Source organism: Delphinus delphis, chromosome 3 (assembly GCF_949987515.2).
Source record: "Delphinus delphis chromosome 3, mDelDel1.2, whole genome shotgun sequence".
Classification (NCBI taxonomy): domain Eukaryota; kingdom Metazoa; phylum Chordata; class Mammalia; order Artiodactyla; family Delphinidae; genus Delphinus; species Delphinus delphis.
Genome location: NC_082685.1, coordinates 46,016,194 through 46,035,204, shown reverse-complemented (window position 1 = coordinate 46,035,204; position 19,011 = coordinate 46,016,194). Strand labels below are relative to the sequence as shown.

General features: G+C 44.3%; 1 protein-coding gene across 1 annotated transcript in view; it reads right to left on the bottom strand.

Moving 5' to 3' along the window:
* Positions 1 to 19,011, bottom strand: part of FAT2 (FAT atypical cadherin 2) — a 65,547-nt gene that overhangs the window by 29,874 nt on the left and 16,662 nt on the right. Inside the window, exons 7-13 of the mRNA XM_060008491.1 lie at positions 18,274 to 18,555; positions 16,994 to 17,204; positions 9,627 to 13,685; positions 7,620 to 7,816; positions 5,460 to 5,613; positions 3,086 to 3,319; positions 435 to 818 (exon numbers count right to left, since the gene is read on the bottom strand). Coding sequence (XP_059864474.1) covers positions 435 to 818; positions 3,086 to 3,319; positions 5,460 to 5,613; positions 7,620 to 7,816; positions 9,627 to 13,685; positions 16,994 to 17,204; positions 18,274 to 18,555 — 5,521 coding nt within the window. The remainder of the gene's footprint in view (positions 1 to 434; positions 819 to 3,085; positions 3,320 to 5,459; positions 5,614 to 7,619; positions 7,817 to 9,626; positions 13,686 to 16,993; positions 17,205 to 18,273; positions 18,556 to 19,011) is intronic.

Here is a 19,011-nt window from a genome sequence, read left to right as displayed (position 1 = left end):
GGTTTCCTAGTTCTCTCTCTTTATGAGACTAAGGGAAAACTCGGGGGTCCCCGGATGTTTCGGGAAGGCTTCAGGAGGGAAGCAGGCAGCCTTGCCTTGGGCTGCCTAAGCCCCAGATTCTAGCAAGTGCTTCGTGCCTTGGCAGCCAAGGATGGAGGGTGGCTTCAGCCTCCTGGGGCTGGGTGTGAGCCAGGACTATGAAGCTGCAAACTGGGAGGAGAGAGTCCTCAACAGAGTCTTTGGTGGGGATGTAGTGGAATAAGGGATGTTTCCATGTAAGCTGGCCCCATGCTACAAGAAGGGACTTGGTACCTGGAGAGATGGAGAGTGAAGAAGGGGCTGAAGGATGCTGGGGAGGGGCTATGGTATGCGAGGAGTCCAGTGTTCCCCAAGACTCTGTGTGTGTGTATGTGTGTAGGGGGTTGCTCCCTCACCTGTGTGGGCATCCAGGCGGAACCGTCCCTGCTCGTTCCCGCTGACCACGCGGTAGCTGGTCTTCTCGGCGCCCGGGCGAGTGAGGGTGGCCAGCCGCAGAACCTCCGTGCCACGCTGGGCGTCCTCGGGCACCTGCACGCTGTGCTCGGTGTTCAGGAACACGGGCAGGTAGTCATCCAGGCCCACCACGGAGATGGTGACGGTGCCCAGTGTGGACAGCGGTATTGGGGTGCCCAGGTCAGAGGCACGGACGGTGAGCTCCAGTGCTGCCTGTGGCCTGACCCGCAGTGGCTTCTCCAGGCGGATCACGCCTGTGGTGGCCTCGATGGAAAAGCGGCCTTCGGCAGAGTCCGTGAGAGAGTAAACCACCTGGGCATTGGTGCCTGTGGGGGGAGACAGAGCGCGTGATTCATACAGAGGGACCCTCCTCTGGCCCTGCCTGCCGCAGAGCTTTCAGCCAGAGGAGGGCCTAGCCAGCAGGGTCCCCATAAAGGCTAACATGCTTAGGCTGTTAGCAATGAGACTCTCGCATGTGAGGGTTCTTGACTAGGGTGGGGTTCAATGCCTCATAGAAAGGTTCTTATGAAGGCGAGGGTTCTGCAAGCCCTTAAGGACATCTGAAGCTGTTTATGTGGAGGTTAGGGTCCAGGGTCAGCTCACAAAATAAAAATTGTGCAAGATCAAAAGCACCCATAGTGAGTTCTTTGGTTGTGATAGAACAATCCTGTATCTTGATTGTGGTGGTGTTTGCATACATATTCAAATGCGTGCATATAGAAACTATGAAATCTGAATAAGACTGGAGTCCAATTACCAGTAATGTCCCAGGGCCAGTTTCCTGACTTTGATACCATACTGCAGATGCTGCCGTTGGGGGAAGCTGGGTGAAGGGTGCTGGGCCTCTCAGTACTATTTTTGCAATTTCCTATGAGTCTATAATTATGTCAAGATAAACCAAAACAAACAAACAAAAAAAAACACACCCACAGAAAGTTCTTAGTAAATCAAAGCATGTAGTGTTTTTCCAGCTCTGACTCAGGTGCTATTATTTCCTTGGGTTGTGGACCAGATGAAGCAGTTGGCTCATGTAGGGACCATAGGGTCTAAAGAACACCAACATTTAGTGCTCAGCCATGAGAGCCTTACCCAGTGGGAAAAGCACAGGCTCTGAGCCTATAGGGATTGAGTCTTATACACATGTGGGGACACACAGCCCTTTCATTGGATTTACATGAAATAAATGTGCATACCATGCACATTCTCCCATGCATGAATTTTCTGGAGAGAGAGAGGTGCTGGTCAGGCTATATTTGGAATATTGAGGTGGAATATTTGGGTTAGAATAATAATAACAGCTTTGAAGTGTTAATGGTTAATTGATGCAAGGCCAGAGGATGAATCCTAGAAGAAAGGTGGGATTGGAAACACGAGATTGAAGAAACTAGGGCCCTTCTACCCAGACAGGGAACCTTGAGGCTGGAGCAGATAGTCACTGCCTCCTAGTGTCTGAAGGGCTGTCATGGGCGAGGGTCTGGGAGATCTGTGTGGCTGCAGAGGGCAGGACCGTGGTTGACAGATGTCTGCTCCAAAAAGGTAACACTTGATAATTATCTGAGGTACCATGGAAGGAAGGGGCTGCCTAGGAAGTAGGGAGCTTCCTGTCCCTGGAGGTGTGCAAGCACTGGCTAATCAAGCATTTGCAGGGCCTTAGACGTTAGATGCCTTTGCACTGCTATTTGCCCTCCCTAGGACCCCTGCATTCCTCCAAAATCTCTCACCTTCCTCAATGCCAACCTAAAACTCACTTCCTCTAAGAAGTCTTAAATTTACTCTGTTGGTGTCAAAGCAGGGTGTTTTGATCCCTCTTTTATCACCATCATCATCTTCATCATTGTCATATCCTATGTTCCTCTGGCAACTTTGACCCTGAGGGTATTTTTTTACCCCGCCTAAATTATAAAATTTAATTCAAGAAAATTGGATGTGTATATATATATATACACACACACGTATATGTGTATATATATATATATAAACATGTGTATATATATACATATATCTATAGATATAGAGGTCTCCACAATGAAACACTTCATGATATCAGAAGCTATAATTGGTATAATATGGAATGAAGACTCCTGGATGAATCCAATTTGCCTTGTAAATAGTAAAAGGAAAAGAATTAACCCTAATGAAAACAATGTCATTAAAATTAAAATGCAAAGTTGTAAAATATTCCACTTCATTGACTAGAAAATTGATCCAAGAATCTGATAGGCTTAATGGAGTTTGTGCCCTAAGTTTCTTTCTTGTGGCCAATTAATCAGAGTTGAATAATTCTGATTGGCGTATTTCACATTAAATGTTTGTATTCAAATGTTCTTGAGGTTAAATGGTGGGATTGAAAGGGCTCCAGGTCTAAGTGGCAGTGAGAAACAATGAGGCTGAAATGCCCCATACCAGCTTTGAAACATTGCCAAAATCTTTCGTACCTAGCACTTAGGTATGCAGTTTGTGGACATTTTCTACTTGTACGTGTCTGTAGGCTCAGGAGTGAGGTATTGCTAGTCTCAGAGCAACACAGAGAAAGCCAGACCCTCGCCCAGGGTGACCCTGTAAGCAAGTGGCCTCCAATCCTTCTCTTTCTCACCTTGGTCTGGGTCTCGGGCCAATACCACCGCAACAGGGGTCTTCACTGTGGTGTTGTCGAAGACTGCCACAGCACAGTGGCTGGGGAAGAACCGGGGGGCGTTGTCATTCACATCCTCCACGTGAAGGGTCACATCTGCCTGGCACGATTGGCCGCCTCCATCCGTCGCCTTGGCAACAAGGCTGTACGCATCCTTCTTCTCTCGGTCTAAGGCTGTGAGTGTGGTCAGCTCCCCTGGCCGGAGAAAGGACAGCAAGTGAGCTTTCTCTGGGGGCCATGACCCCAGCATGTGACTTCCTGATGTCTATGTGAGACAAACCCAGCCATGCAGTGTGCTGTCACAGAGAAAAGGGGTCAGTCCTGTGTATAAATGGTTAGGAAAGGGGTTCAGTCTTGTAGCTTCCCACACCTGCTCGCCTCCCTAGTCACATTCCACCACCACATCCCCAATTTAAGATCCACACCAACAAGCTACAAAGAGGCACAACATTTTAAAAGGCCAGTTAGGCAATTTCTAACAGCACATAAAATGGGTTTATCCTTTGGCCTGCAGTTTTACTTCTAGGAATGTATCCTATAGAATAATCAACCCAAGGATAAAATATACATATAGAGATATTCTCTGCAGCATTCTTTATAAATAGCAACATACTGAAAATATCCTGTGTCTTTCAGAAAGGTACTGGTTAAATATATTATCATTTAGCCATATAGTAAAATACTATGCAACACAAAAGGAATTATGATAGAGCTTTATGTACTGCCTTGTTAATAGCGCCAAGATATTGCTATGAGAAAAAAGTCACAACGTAGTATGCTACATAGAGATTTGGGGGATGCGTGGAAAACCGGTCTGATAGAATATACACCAAGAGTGCTTATCTTTGGGGGAGAGGCTGGTTATCATGAAGACGTTCCAATTTCCGCATAATACATGCCTACGTGGTTTGAATTTTTGAATAATGAGCATGTATTATTTCCATACTCAGAAAAACTGCCGAGTTTTTTTTTTTTTTGAAAAACCCCACCGATCATCCTGCAGCTGGACAAACAGCAACAGAGATTAGGTCACCTACTTGGGGTGACTCAGCATGCCCATGCTGGGGTCAGACAGGGTAATGCTGTCTCCTTTTTATTTTATTTATTTATTTATTTATTTACTTATGGCTGCGTTGGGTCTCCGTTGCTGCGTGCGGGCTTTCTCTAGTTGCGTCGAGCAGGGGATACTCTTCATTGCGGTGCATGGGCTTCTCACTGCAGTGGCTTCTCTTGTTGCGGAGCACGGGCTCTAGGTGCGTGGGCTTCAGTAGTTGTGGCTCGGGGGCTCTAGAGCGCAGGCTCAGTAGTTGTGGCGCACGGGCTTAGTTACTCCGTGGCATGTGGGATCTTCCCGGACCAGGGCTCGAACCCGTGTCACCTGCATTGGCAGGCGGATTCTTAACCACTGTGCCACCAGGGAAGTCCCAATGCTGTCTCCTTCTAGCCAGACAGCTTCCTGGGATACCAGCTCTCACCTGCCACCTCCCTACTCAGGAATCTCCAAGGCATCCTTTGAGCTACTGATTCCAAGTCAAGTGTCAGCAGCTGGCTCTCTGTCACCTGGGCCTTCTGTGCTGTCCGTCTCCACACCCTTCCTTATAGCAGCAGGGCAGGGATACCTCCTTTTCTAAAGGAAGCAGTCTCTACCCTGTCTTATTATGTGCCAGACCTGGGCTAGATTTCTATATACTTTATTTGTTGGAATCCTTGCAACAATGCTATGAGATTTTATCTCAATCCGCAGTATACAATCTTGAGATCATGTCTTTGACCATGACTCTCACCTGCTTGAATCCTTTAATGGCTCTAAAGGTAGGATTTGGCCCCCCTGCTCAGAGGGCCTCATCCTTTGCTCTCTCTCCCTCCCCCACTTCTGTGCACCAATTTCTGGCTGTCTCTCAGGTCCTCAGATGTGCATGCTCTTTCCCAAAACAAAGTCCTCGTATAAAATCTCCTTCTGCCTTGAATATCCATCCCTACCACTCCCTTACCCCCTGGCTACATTTCCTCAGAGAAGTTTTACTTAACCCTGATCCCAAATTTAAATCCTCCTGTGAAACCTCCCCTAGCATCCTGCATTTTTTCTTAGCACACTTCAAACCACTGATTCAATGACTGCCTTTCCCACTGGATTGTGAAGACCTACATCTTGTCTTATCAGTTTATGTCCTTAGCATCTAGTGAATGCTCGACACACAGTGCCAATATATGTTTGCTGAGCAGACGGAGGGATGGATAAGTAAATTCCTGTTTCTTTTCTAAGGAGCCTGGGTACTGGGCCCTGGTTATGCAGTGTATAAGTTCTTTGCTTGATCCTGCAGCTCAGGAAACCTACCTGTATGAGGATCCAGCTTAAATTCATCTGCCCCAGGACCATGCAGTGAATATGTGATCTGAGCATTGGTATCGGAGTCCAAGTCTGTTGCAGAAACTTTCAAAATGAAGTGTCCTAGAGGTACATCTTCACTGACTTTGCCAGTGTAGAGAAGCTGGAGATAGAACAAAGAAGAAGGGGATTATGGGAGATGCGCTGAGATTCAGAGAGAGGCAGAGTGACAGAGAGGGAGACAGAAGCAGAGAGAGAGATTAGAGAGCAGAGATGGAAGGGGGTAGGGGAGAGAAGCAGAGGGGGGGGGAGAACAGAATAAGATGGAACATGCAAGGAAAATGGAGATTAAAAACAAGGAGAATGATGACAAGAGACATAGTCAGAAAAGCAAAGAATGAGAGAGAATTTCCATCATCTGAAAGCTCACACTCAGGGCTAGAAGGACCTGCCGCAATCTGTTACTCCACAGGGGCCACATTGCAGAAGGGGTGGCACAGGGGAGAGGCTGGAGTTCCCTGAGAACCCAGTGCTCTTCCAGCTGCTGGCTCTGGGCACAGCTTCCAAGCAAACCGGTCCCCCCACTGCATGGTGTGGGTGAACATGGACACCTGTACGTGCTCCAGGTGGGGGCTTTGTGCCTGAGGGGCTGTGTGGAGACAGCCCCCAGGCCTCCTTTCCCTGGCTCTGGGGATGCTATTGACCACCTCTGAGAAGGCCAGGGTGAACTTGGCCCCAGCCTCTTCCAGCATGAGGAGGGTGCAGGCTGGTTGGCAGGATGCTGAGGGGAAAGAAGAGGAAGGTGTGGCTACCATTCTCCCCCAAAAGGCTGCCCTTCTGAGACCACCCAAAAAGTGGTCATCTTGGATCCTGCAAAGACTTTTTTCCATGCACCCCACTTGATAACCCAGGTTCTCTTTTTCTACTCTGCTTCTATGAGGTTGGAGTGTGGAAGACAGTGGAAGAAAAGGTGATAGGATATATGATTTTTGTGTGTTCCAAGGTGTGTGTCCCTATATATGTGTGTGGACAAATAAAGTATGAAGAATTGAAGTATATATATATTCACATGCATATGTAAGTATGTGTGAGTTATAGATGTACATTTGTGTATATGGATGGGTATACTTATGGATGAATGTTGTGGGTATGTAGGTGTATGCTTATGTGTATCTTTGTGTGTGTGTGTATATATATATATATATATAGGTATTTGCATATTTATAGAGTTGTACATGATCCTTTGACTATGCGTGTATGTGAGTACCTACATATAAGTTTGCATTTATGTATATATACTGAATAGCTGGATTTTATATAAATCTGAATTATGCTAATTTGATGTTATAAAATTTAAATGTTAATAATTTAACTTTATCTGCAAACTTTGAAGTAATGCACATCTCCCCAAAGTTAAAAATTATTTACTGTGTTTAAAAAAATATGTTTAAAAGCAGTGCTACATGACAGTGGTTGTTGATTTATGCCCTCTAAGAATGCAGTTCCTCTCCTTACGCATGTGCACGCGTGCGCACACACACACACACACACACACACACACACCACTCAACATTTTCCTTGGGAAATTGAGTGTTGAATTACGTGAAGTCCTCAGGAAAGTCTCCCTTATCAAAAGTGTAACTGCCCTGTCTGCATGTTTGTTTATACATATAACCGGAGTAGGGTCTCTGTTGCTCTGTATAACCTATTCATATGTAGGGATAGGCCCACATAGGCATGGCGAGTGGTGTGGGGTGTCTCGGGGGAAGGTCTCTTTGGATGTATTTGATAACAATGAGCCATGCTAACAAGCTGAGCAGTGGAGGGGCTTTCCCACTGGGCATAGCAGGCCTTTTTGAGAATGAAGAATTTACTTTACTTCTGGATATGTTTTGCAGAGAAAAGGATATTTTTATGGAGTGTAGGGGAAGAGGTATGGACCATGGGTCCTAAAGAGCTTGGTGACATCCCTTTGGAGGGGGTGGGAGGAATCACCTAGAATCGCCCTTGCCTAGGGCACTAGTCGGAGGCCAGCCAAGGAGAAGCAAGGGCAAGTGTGGTCAACGATGTCCAGTTCCAGAGATGGTACCCTGAGTCCTTCTCCTTCCTCTTGCCCTTCACTCCAGCTTCCTTGCCTCTACTCCTCCCCCACCCTCACCAGGCTCTCACCTCTGAGCACTGCGGGCTGTTATCATTGATGTCCAGGACAAAGATCTCCACGGGGACTGAAGCCTGGAACTTGCCATCGGAAGCGGTGATTCGGAGCAAGTACTTGGCCATGTGCTCACGGTCCAGGGTCTTCCTCGAGAAAATCCTCCACTCATCCCCAACTTGGCTGATGCCAAACTGGCCCAGGGGGTCTCCCTCTAAAAAGATGGGACAGAGTTTCCTGAATCCAAGCAACAGGAGCAAACCAGGCTTTGTGCCCTATGTGGCTGCCCACCTGACACTCTTTTTTAGGATTGTTGGGAAAGGCAAAAATTTCCTCCCTTAGCTAAGGACCCATAATTCTGCAATGAGTCAGTTTATCTGGTGTTATGAAGCCTCTACCAACTTCAAAGGCCTCCATTAAATGGAATTATCACTGCAAGAAACACTGCTCCAGAATATGTGGCTGAAGGGCAGGTTTTTTATTTTTGTGTGTTGGAAGGCATCGGAGGAAGTTAAAGGGAAGCAGATTGCAATTCTAGAAAAGAACCTTCTAGTATCTAGTATCTGTTCAACAGTGGAGGGGTGGGAAATGATCAGTAAAAACTCTCTGCGGGGGCTTCCTTGGTGGTGCAGTGGTTAAGAATCCGCTTGCCAATGCAGGGGACATGGGTTCAAGCCCTGGTCCAGGAAGATCCCACATGCTGTGGAGCAACTAAGCCCATGTGCCGTAACTACTGAGCCCACGTACCACAACTACTGAAGCCCATGCACCGCAATGAATAGTAGCCCCCACTCGCCACAACTAGAGAAAGCCCACATGGAGCAACGAAGACCCAATGCAGCCAAAAATAAATTAAATAAATAAATAAATAAATACACTCTCTGAGGCTTTATTTTATGACTGAGGACACAGGCTAAGTGGAGGTTCACATGGATCGCTAGATTTGCTTCTGAGTTATCTTTCCTTGATACCAATCACTGAGAGGAGAGATGGATTTTTGAGATTCTAAGATGCCAGAGTCCTCAGATTAAACTATTCCAAGAGTTGATGATATATTGACATTTATTATTCTATTATTCAGAGATTTTAAGACTTTTGTGTTTTTAAGAGTCTGATATTACAAGATGACAAGATTCTATTTCACTAAGACTCCATATTTCAAACAGCTCTGATCCAGGATCTGTCTCCAGGAGTCTATGATTCTTGGTTGGAACTTTAGGCTCATTAACTCTCCACCAGACAGTTGTGATAGCAGAAAAAACCATGACTATGGGAGTGGAATGACATGGTACCGGGGAGATGGGGAAAGGGACACTGAGAAGTAAAGAAACTCTCTTTTAGCCACTGATCAGCACATTTAGCCACTGGGCAGAGATTGGGGAAATGTAGGTTTACAATAGGTATCCACTGGGGAAAGCAGTTTGTAGGGTATGGTTTTAACCCCAGCCCTGATGCAAGCTTGGAGTGTGACCTTGGTTGAGTTTCTTCCCCTATCTGGGCTTTGGTTCTCCCATGTATGAAATGAGGGGATTGGGCTGGAATCATATCCAAGAAAGTGTTTTTGCTCCAGCACTTAGGTCCTATGGTTGACTAGGCAGCGTTTTCTACTATCGACAACTTGCCCTAGGCAGAATACTACTCTACAAGGACAGTCACCTCACAGAGTTTTCATGGACCACACAACTGTTGATTCCCTCTCTGTCTCCCAGAAGCTAACCAAGAACAGTTGCAGAATCTCACTTCTAGTCTATCTACTCCATCTAAGGTAATAAGAAATCCTCTTTACAATGCACTTTGCAAAAAGCTCTCAAAGCTTTTGCAAGTTAGATCTTACAAGCATCCCTGTGAGTTGATTGAGAACAGGCATGCCAAGACTACAGATGGAGCAGTTGAGGTCTTGGGACGTTAAGTGATTTACCCAAGGTCACATTGCTAATGAGTGGCAGAGCCATGTCTTAGGGAACCTCTTATTGGACTTTTTTCAACGCACCCCAGTGACTCTGTTCCAAGATAGGTATACTTACCTGTGATATAGCAGGTGACCTGTCTGTTCTGCTCAGAGATATCAGCATCCAAAGTTTTAAGAGTGGCCACAGGTTCACCAGGTTCACTGTTCTCAACCACAGATCCTCTGTATTCTTCAGAAGCAAATCGGGGGGCATTGTCATTCTCATCTGTAATGGAGACTTCGACCAGGACCTGAGAAGATAGCTGGATGGTCCGGCCATGGTCATAGGCCACCACATAAAAGTGGTAGATCTGGCTGGTCTCACAGTCAAGTTCCTGGAGTGTGGTGATCCAGCCAGTTTCACTGTCAATGGCGAAGAGCTCATGGATATTGCTGCCAGGGTCCACTGGCAGCCTATAGCTCACCTGGCCATCATTCCCAGTGTCCTGATCATTGGCAGTCACTTGAATGACTGAGGTCCCCACTGGCATATTCTCAGTGAGAACAGCCTTATATGGATCAGCCTCAAATACAGGCCTGTTGTCATTGACATCCTTCACTTGGATGTTGACAGAGACCAAGGAACCCAAGTAAGTGTCATTATGGGGGCAATGTGCCATCAAATCAATCTGGTACCATTTGGTGGACTCATAATCCATGGCCTTCCTCACCTTTAGAACCCCTGTGTCTTGGTCCAAGGAAAAGATGCCATCCTTGTTGCTCTCTGGTGTGGTGCCCTGCACTAGACTATAGATGACGGGATCTTGGGCTGCCACTGCTTTAACAGAACCAATTTCAGACCCTTCTGGAAGGTCCTCCGATGCAGAAAAAGTATATAGAGGTTCAGAAAATTTGGGCAAGGATACTTCATTAGGAACCACCTGAAGTCGTAACAGCATGAGAGAGTTCCAGTGAGGAGGGCCCCCATCTTGGGCTTTGATTTTTAAGTCAAAGGCCCGATTTTCCAATCCCACCAGGCTCTCTTTCACCTTGACAACACCAGTGGTTGGGTTGACTTCAATGACCTCTTCTTCCAAGTCCTCCACTGAGTCCACTGAGTAGGTGACATCTGCATTCTGACCTTCGTCTGCATCATAGGCCAGGACCTGGATGACTGGGGAGTCTCTACTGATGTTGGATTGGATGGATACAGTGTACTCAGATGCTTTGAACCGTGGGGGGTTGTCATTTTCATCCGTGAGAATGATCTTCACAGTGCAGAAGGCCACTCGTCCTCCTCCATCCTGAGCCATGACCTTAATAGCAATGACTCTTTCTGTGGAATTTTCCCGATCCAATTTCTGCAGAGTGGTGATCTGGCCACTGGGGTTTATGGAGAACTTCTCACCTGCTAGTTTATTGATGATGGTGTAATCTACAGTGCCATAGGGACCACTATCTTTGTCTATGGCTAACAACTCAATCACCTTGGTTCCCACCTTTGCATTCTCAGCTAATTCTGCCTCATAAACATGCTGCTGGAACTCTGGGCTGTACTTGTTGGCATTTGTAGTATTGATATACACAGGCACAGTTGCTCGGAAGACCCCATCAGAAGCACCTACCCGCAGATTGTAAGAAGAATACAAGTGCTTTTTGCAAAGGTTGAACATAGAAATTATGCCCGATGAACTGTTAATGGAGAAGTGCCTGTCCTGGTTGCCAGAAAGAATCAGGTACTCCAGGCGGGAGGCATCCCTGCTGTCGGGGTCAAGAGCTTGGACTTTGAGAACCAGGTGTCCACAGGTTGCTAGCTCACTGACATTGGCTTCATACTGAGGTTGCCTGAACTCTGGGGGGTTGTCATTGATGTCAGACACATTGACAACCACAAGGGTTTCTCCAGTTAGTGGGGGGTCTCCTCTATCCATGGCCCTGACCTTCACATTAAAGTGTTGTTGGGCTTCATAATCCAGCTCTTGAACTGTGGACATCTCCCCCGTGCTCCCATTGATCTGGAAGAATTTGGAAACATCCGAGCCATCCTCTACAATCTGGTAAGACACATCACAGTTCTGCCCTGAATCCTGGTCAGAAGCCAACAGTTGGATCACAGGAGTCTGAGCAGGCAAACCTTCTGAGATTGAAGTGGTGTAGACCAATTGAGAGAAAGTGGGAGGATTATCATTGACGTCCTCCACCAGGACTTCTACCGTGGCTTCAGAAAATGACCCCAGAGCTGTGTCTGTGGCTCTGACTGTGAACACATGTTTGGTCTTAGACTCATAGTCCAAAGGGCCTGTCACTGTTAGGACACCAGTCTTAAAGTCAGTGGTGAACAGCATCAAGGGCTCTTCCTCCACAATGTTGTAGATGAGCCGGAGTCCCTCTGGACTCCGGGCCTGGGTGTGGAGAATTGGGGTGTAGAGTGTGATATTTTCAGGCACTCTGACTTTGTAGTAAGGACTCTGAAACAGTGGGTTGGATTTATTTCTCACAATGACAAGTACCTCTTCCTCAGTCTGGAGGGATGGGGTTCCTCCATCTCGAGCAATGACTTTGAGGTGATACTTATTTAGAGCTTGATAATCAAAGGGTTTCTTTAATGATATGTCCCCAAGATAGGGGTCGATTCGAAAATATCTGTAATCTTCTGCAAATGCATATGTGACAGCACCATTCACCCCCAAGTCCTGGTCAGTGGCAGATACCTGAAAGAGGACGTCCCCTGGCTCTGTGCCATCTTGGATGATTGTGTGGTAGGGCAGATGTTTAAATTCAGGGCTATTGTCATTGACATCCTCAACAGAGACTCGGACCAGAGCCTGAGCCACCCGCTGAGGTGTCCGACTGTCCCTCAATTCCACCGCCACTTCATGAGTGTCCTGCTGTTCTCTGTCAAATGCCACACCTCTTGTCTGCAACACGCCTACTGATTTGACCATATGAAACATATCTGTGCCGTTCAAGAGAAAGTAAGATAGGGTGTCATTCAAACAATTGCCCTGGGCACCAAGAATCACCAGTGCCTTTCTGTCCAGCAAATTCTCCTTCACTGTTGCCCTGTAGACATCCTGGTCAAACTGTAAGCTTGTGTTAAGGGCTTGTGTCAAAGAAATTTTTACTAGTGCAGTATCTTGATACAGGCCATCAGAAGCCTTGATGATGAGCTCCCGAGAGAGTCCCAGCAAAGCAGGATTCAACACAGATATGCAACCAGTAATGGGATGGATGGCAACAGCTTCATCAGCATTGCCAGTTTTGATGCTATAATTGACTTCGGAGTCATCGTCACTGGCCTGCACCATGAGGAGCTCCATACCCCGGTGGATGGGCTTCAGTACTTCTACTTCATATATCTGGTCTGAGAACCTGGGGGGACAGTCATTTATATTTCTGACGTTGATTGTGACCTGGGCAGCCGTGGGTGCAAATAAGACAGGGCTTCCTTGGTCATGGACGTAGATGTTGAATTGGAAGGAGGGCATGCTCTCGTAATCCATCTCTGATACAGTGGTTAGGGTTCCCATGCTGGGATCGATTTTTAAAAACTTCAGAGCTTCTGGCTCCAAAATTTTATAGACCAACAAGGAATTAGCTTCTTCGTCACTGTCAGAGGCACGGATCACAAGGGGGTTGTTGTTTTCATCCACTATCATGCTGTTCAGTGCAGCTGCTTCACTAATTTGGCCCACAAAAGTCAACTTTGAGAACATGGGAGCATTGTCATTTTCGTCAATGATATAAACAAGAACCATGACATCAGTAAATGCACCCGCCATATTGCTGCCTCGGATTTTCAGCCGGTAAGATGAAATTTTCTCATGGTCCAAGTTCTTCTGGGTAGAAATGAGTCCAGAATATGAGTTCATGGAAAATACACCATTCTTGTTTCCCTCTCTTAACTCATAGGTAACTTCTGAGGAGCTTGTAGCTGAGATAAGGAGGATTGGGGAACCAACAGGGATTGATTCAGGGATCTCTACAAAGTACTCGGAGTTTGAAAAGATGGGGGCACTGCTCTCTGAGGGGTAGACATGAATGATCACTGTAGCCAGGTCATGCCATTGTGGGGAGCCTTGATCTTCTGCCTTCACTGTCAGAGTATACTGGGCATGATTTGCCTGATCAAGTGTCTGTGCCAGAGTTATGATGCCTAGTAGGGCATTGATGTTGAAGAAACCTTCGCTGTTCCCTGAAACAAAAGACAAGATAAATTGAAGTTTGCCACACCCTCAAGAGGTACCAACTAGGCTTTCTAGATCAGTAAAAGGTAATCACACAAAAGTTGGACAGGGCAAAATCCACATCCTGCACCACCCTGGATTTAATTATGATATAATGTGTAGGGTAGATATATACTTTACGAAATTCCTTATGTGGTGCTCATATTAGGTGCTCCATAAATGGAAGCTTCAATGATCACTAAGTGTTTGGGCTGCAACTTAAGCTATAAACTAAAGCAGTAGTAGGTTTTTGGAACAAAGAAAGGAGACATACTTTGTAGGAAAAGCACACTCCACTCTGTATTTCAGTGTTGACTTTTACAGGACAAACTTCAGTTACGTTATTTAGAATTTTAACCCATTCTTTACATAACTTGTAATAGCTTTGATTATATACTTGATAGATGAAAATTGTAAATATGGAGTCATAAATTGTCAAAACTGATACGGACTGGAAAAACCACCTCGTCTAGTCCTCGTATAGTCTATTGTGGGAAAGTCCATTGTCAGGCTTGGGAGTGAGTGGCAACGGGTTGAGTGGGGAGGGACTGGATAGCACACACAGATCTTGAGGCTCCTGATCAAATGCCCTTTCCACCAGACCTGGATTTCCTAAACTTCAGGCATTCTCACACCGCCTTTACAATTTTTTTTAATATTCAGCCACTACCTATACAATAGTATAGTATATGATTTATGTCATTATTTAATGGATATTTTCCTTCAAACTGGTTTATTTTTTTAATTTAAAATATTTTTAACAGGCAGCTTTATATTGGTACTTTAAAAAGAAAACCATTATTGCTTGTCATAAATCAGAAGTTACCGCAAACACCAGTCAATGGAAAATATTTTCTTAAAATCTGGATAAAATCTATTGCTTGCTAAAAGGGTCTGGGCCTGAAAACTACAGGCTTTCTTTGGCGAAGACTAGCAAGTATTAGAGAACTGAAGAGATTCTAGTACCCAAAGGAGTCTTCCTTGACTTATGAGGAAGCCCAAATGAGAATCAAAAATGAAGTAATTTCTCCATGTCTGATTACCTATCATTTTTGTAATCCTTTTAAAATTTAATGTTTATTTAGATAAATACATAATACCATTTCAAATTTAAGTTTTGAGGAAAGTTGTGATTATGTGACGTTACATAGTTCACAAAAGATAATGTTGAAAACTAATCATATTTTCCTAAAAAAAAATTCTCAAAGTTATCACAGTGTTTAGAGTCTCACTTTACTTGGACTGCAACTATCCTTTTTTTCCTTTCCTTTTTTAATACTGTGGTAAGAACAGGTATCATGAGATTTTACCCTCTTGAATTTTTAGAGGTTATAGTACAGTATTGTTAACTATAAGCACAGTGTCATACAGAGATCTCTAGAACGTATTCAGCTTGCATAACTGGTACTTCTTTCCAGTTTTATTGAGATATAATTGACATATAACATTGCATTAAAGGTGTACAACATAATTTGATATATGTATAAGTATATATTGTGAAATGACTACCACAATAAATTTAGTTAACATTCATCACTTGACATAGTTACAAATACATTTTTTTCTTGTGATGAGACCATTACCTATTTAATACCATGACGTATACCTGAGTAATTTTGCTCGGGGGTACAGGTCCTTCACTCAGAGGAGTACCGCTTATTAGTATTCTTATTTCATTTATCATATTTTATGATATTTTATTATTCCAGTGGCAAAGTAAATAGCCAGGCTTTACCACAAAACCTTCCATCTGATTCTGCCACTCATGGAAGCCCTTTTCCAGCTGACTAGTGAGGTGATTTCCCAATTTGCCTTTGTGATACAAATCCTAAGTTCGGTCAAAGAACATGGTTTTAATGAGTAAACAGCAATTTAAAAGTAGTTCCATTAAAAGTAGCCAAGTAAACTATTTAACATAATCATAACATTTTATTTTACTGCTGAGAGAAAAAATTAGGGAACAAAATCGTATATTCGTTTTGATCTTACCACTGCAGAATGATGCATAGAAAAAAATAACAGGGAAATACATGAAATTATTTTCTCTAGGTCATGAGAACCATGGCTGAATGTTATTTTCTTCTTCATACATTCCTGGTTTTTCCAGGTTTTAAAGAATCAGAATGCGTTATTTCTATAATCAGAAGAATATTTTAAAACTAACCCTATCTGTAAAATAAAATTAATACCAATATCAATGGGGTTGTCAGTGAGATAAAAGATGTGATTATACTTCATAAGTCACAAAAAGTAAGCAATTAATGGGTTATAATTTGTATTATTATTCCTCAGGGATGAATAGATTTCTGCTGTATGACAAGGTGTAACAACTTCCGTTTCTTCAAAAAAAGAAAATGTAAAAAGTTCTGAATCCTTAAAGTATGTAAGATACTGAAAAGCAATAAATGAACATTATTATGCCCCTTTAGGGCAGAGAGCAAGTCACTCTCATCTTTGATTGTCTGCAGCAGCTAGCTCTATGAAGTATTAATGAATATTAAAGATAACAGTAATTATTAAATATCAATTATGAATTATCAGATATTCCATAACTGAGAGCAAAATTTAAAGGAACACAGAGAGTTACAATTGTGTGTATTTTTCACTGGCATTCTCTGTTATCGACCTTAATCTAACCGTGATTAATTAGTTGGGTACTGGATATTATCATTTTTAGTTGGGTAGTGGATATTATCATTTTTGTCCTATTAACTACTTATAATTAACACTTATCAATGATAGTAATAACCCCTGGCACTTGTATAATATTTTACAATTTACAGCATGTGTTAACATACATTTTCTCTTTTAATCTTTACAACGAGTTTCTGGCGCAGGTAATATTCCTATTTTTAAGATAAAAAACAATATAATAGATATGAAATCATGATGTGGCCTTAGAAGAAAATACTCCTAAAACTATGCCGTATATCTTATCAAGTATTTATAGGTCCCTTTTATTGTACATACACAAAGATATTATCTTTTAAAATGTTGCATGGACTTCATAAGCATCCTTTACATGTGTGGTTGTTGGTGAATATATATGTATTCTCTATGTAAATTCTCCCATAACTTGAGTAATCCTTTGTTACTGTTCTTTCCACCTTTGAAAGTGCATTAACTTAGGTCACTATAGTCCCAGGGAGTGCTTTAGAATGATAATTTGCCAAAGCTTAGCGAGCTTGGCACTTGAATAACTTGCAAGTCCATGCCTCTGGTGCTTTCCCTTACTGCCAAAGTCCCTCCCTTCATGTCCCGAACTCAGGCCTCTCACCTTTGAGGAGGGAGTAGTGGACCTCAGCATTGGCTCCCCGGTCACCATCCATGGCTCGGATCTGGAGCAGCTCTGTTCCGGGGGCTGTGGTGTCAGAAACACTCATCTCATAGTGGAGCTGGGTGAAGCGAGGAGGGTGGAGGTTTCCATCCTCCACGTGAATGGACACCCACACAAAGTTCCTCTTGATGGGCATCTCCTGGTCGCGAACCTGTGGGTCCAAGGGTGCAATGGGATGAGCAGCAAGTGGAATGGGAGGAGGGATGGTTAGATTAAGGTCGATGACAGAGAATGCCAGTGAAAAAGGCACACAATTGTAACTCTCTGTATTCCTTTAAATTTTGCTCTCAGTTACGTTCTTTTTTCTTCTTAAATAAATTTATCAATTTGTGATTATTAGGCTTAGCTATTTTCAGGGATAATTTCATTTCAGGAGAAAGGCAGAAATAAGCAGAGAAGCAGTATTTTCCAAATTGGTTCTCAGAGAATATTAGTTCTTCAAGATGTCAACACGTTATTCAGGAAAAAAAAAAATTCTATGGTCAAATAAATGTAGGGAGCACTGAACTAAAATGAAGTTGAAGTTTTCTTTGCTGCAGGACTTCTCAGAGCCTTTAATATATATACAAGTGCCCAGAGGATGATAAACTAACACATAAGAACCTTGAGTCTGGAAGGCTTGGCTCTGATTTGGGTTCCATCATAAAGAACTGTATGATGGTGAGCAAGTCTCTCTTCCTCTATGGGCCTCAGGTGTAAGATAAGAGAAATGGGTGGGACCAGGGCTGGGACTAGAGTGAGGCAAATGAGGCATGTAGGGCATAAATTTAAGGAAGCTCTCACTCTCAGGGTCATAAAACTGCAGGCATGTGACCCTAAGAGTCAAGTCTTCCTTCATTTGTGCCCTATATACTTGCTTGCTCTGGGTGGGATGGTCTCTGGGTCCCTCCCAGCTCTGACGCTATGGGAGTTTGTGTGATCATGCAGTCATGGAGCAAGGAGAGAATTCTTGGGGGATATTTGGAGTGAGCCCAGAAAAAACCAAGTTTGCGGGGGGTTCTTTGGCAGCTGTCCCATCTCTTTCCTCACTCCCAGGCATCTGTTATGGAAGGTGCCTCCGGCAGGCTGTGAACTGTCACAACTCATCTCATCGATTATCATTATGAGCGTTAGTACAGCTGGCTCAGCAGGAGAAAGGGAACCTTCAGCACGCCTCCAAGCATGTCCACCCCACACATCGCGTGCAAGCACACCCTTACCCAGTTCTTCAGTTAACTCACCATAACTGTCAGTGTGTGCTGGGAAGGCCCCGAGCCCAGGTCCAGTTTCCCCACAGTTACCAGGACACCACTACTTGGGTCCAGCTGGAAGAGGCTGGCACTTGCCGGGTCTTGGCTGCCGTGTATGGTGTAGATGAGGCCCTTGCCCTTGTCTTGATCAGTAGCCTGGACTCGGAGGAGCTCAACCCCAGGCAGTGTGTCCTGGGGAACTCTGACCTCATAATGAGGCTTCAAAAACTGGGGCCGATGGTGGTTAACATTGGCAATCATGAAGATGTAGACCTAGGGAGGAGAAGGAAAGAGAAGATAGACTGTAAGCTCCAGGGGGTCAGGAACCTTGTCTGTCTGGTTCTCCACCATAACAACTGGGCCTGGCACACAGCAGTCACTCGATAAATATTTGTTGAATGAATGATAGGATTTCAAAATCACAGGGCTTTCAGATGGTATGCAGTTTCGTGGTTTTCAAGAACAAAATTCTTCTTAAAGGGCCTTTTCTTCAGATGCAATTTTTTGGGTGCAATTGCAGTATATGAAACAAATAAAACTGGCTGAAAGCAGAGTAGAAATCCAGAGCCCCACTTACCATCATTCCTTATGTCTATGGTAGCCCCTGTGGCACTCTACCTTTAATTAAAACCTGCTCATTTAGACAAAACCCCTCATTATATAGAGATCCATAGTGGGAACAAGAATTCTCCCAAGATCACAGACATAGAGAGTGATCAGACAAGACTA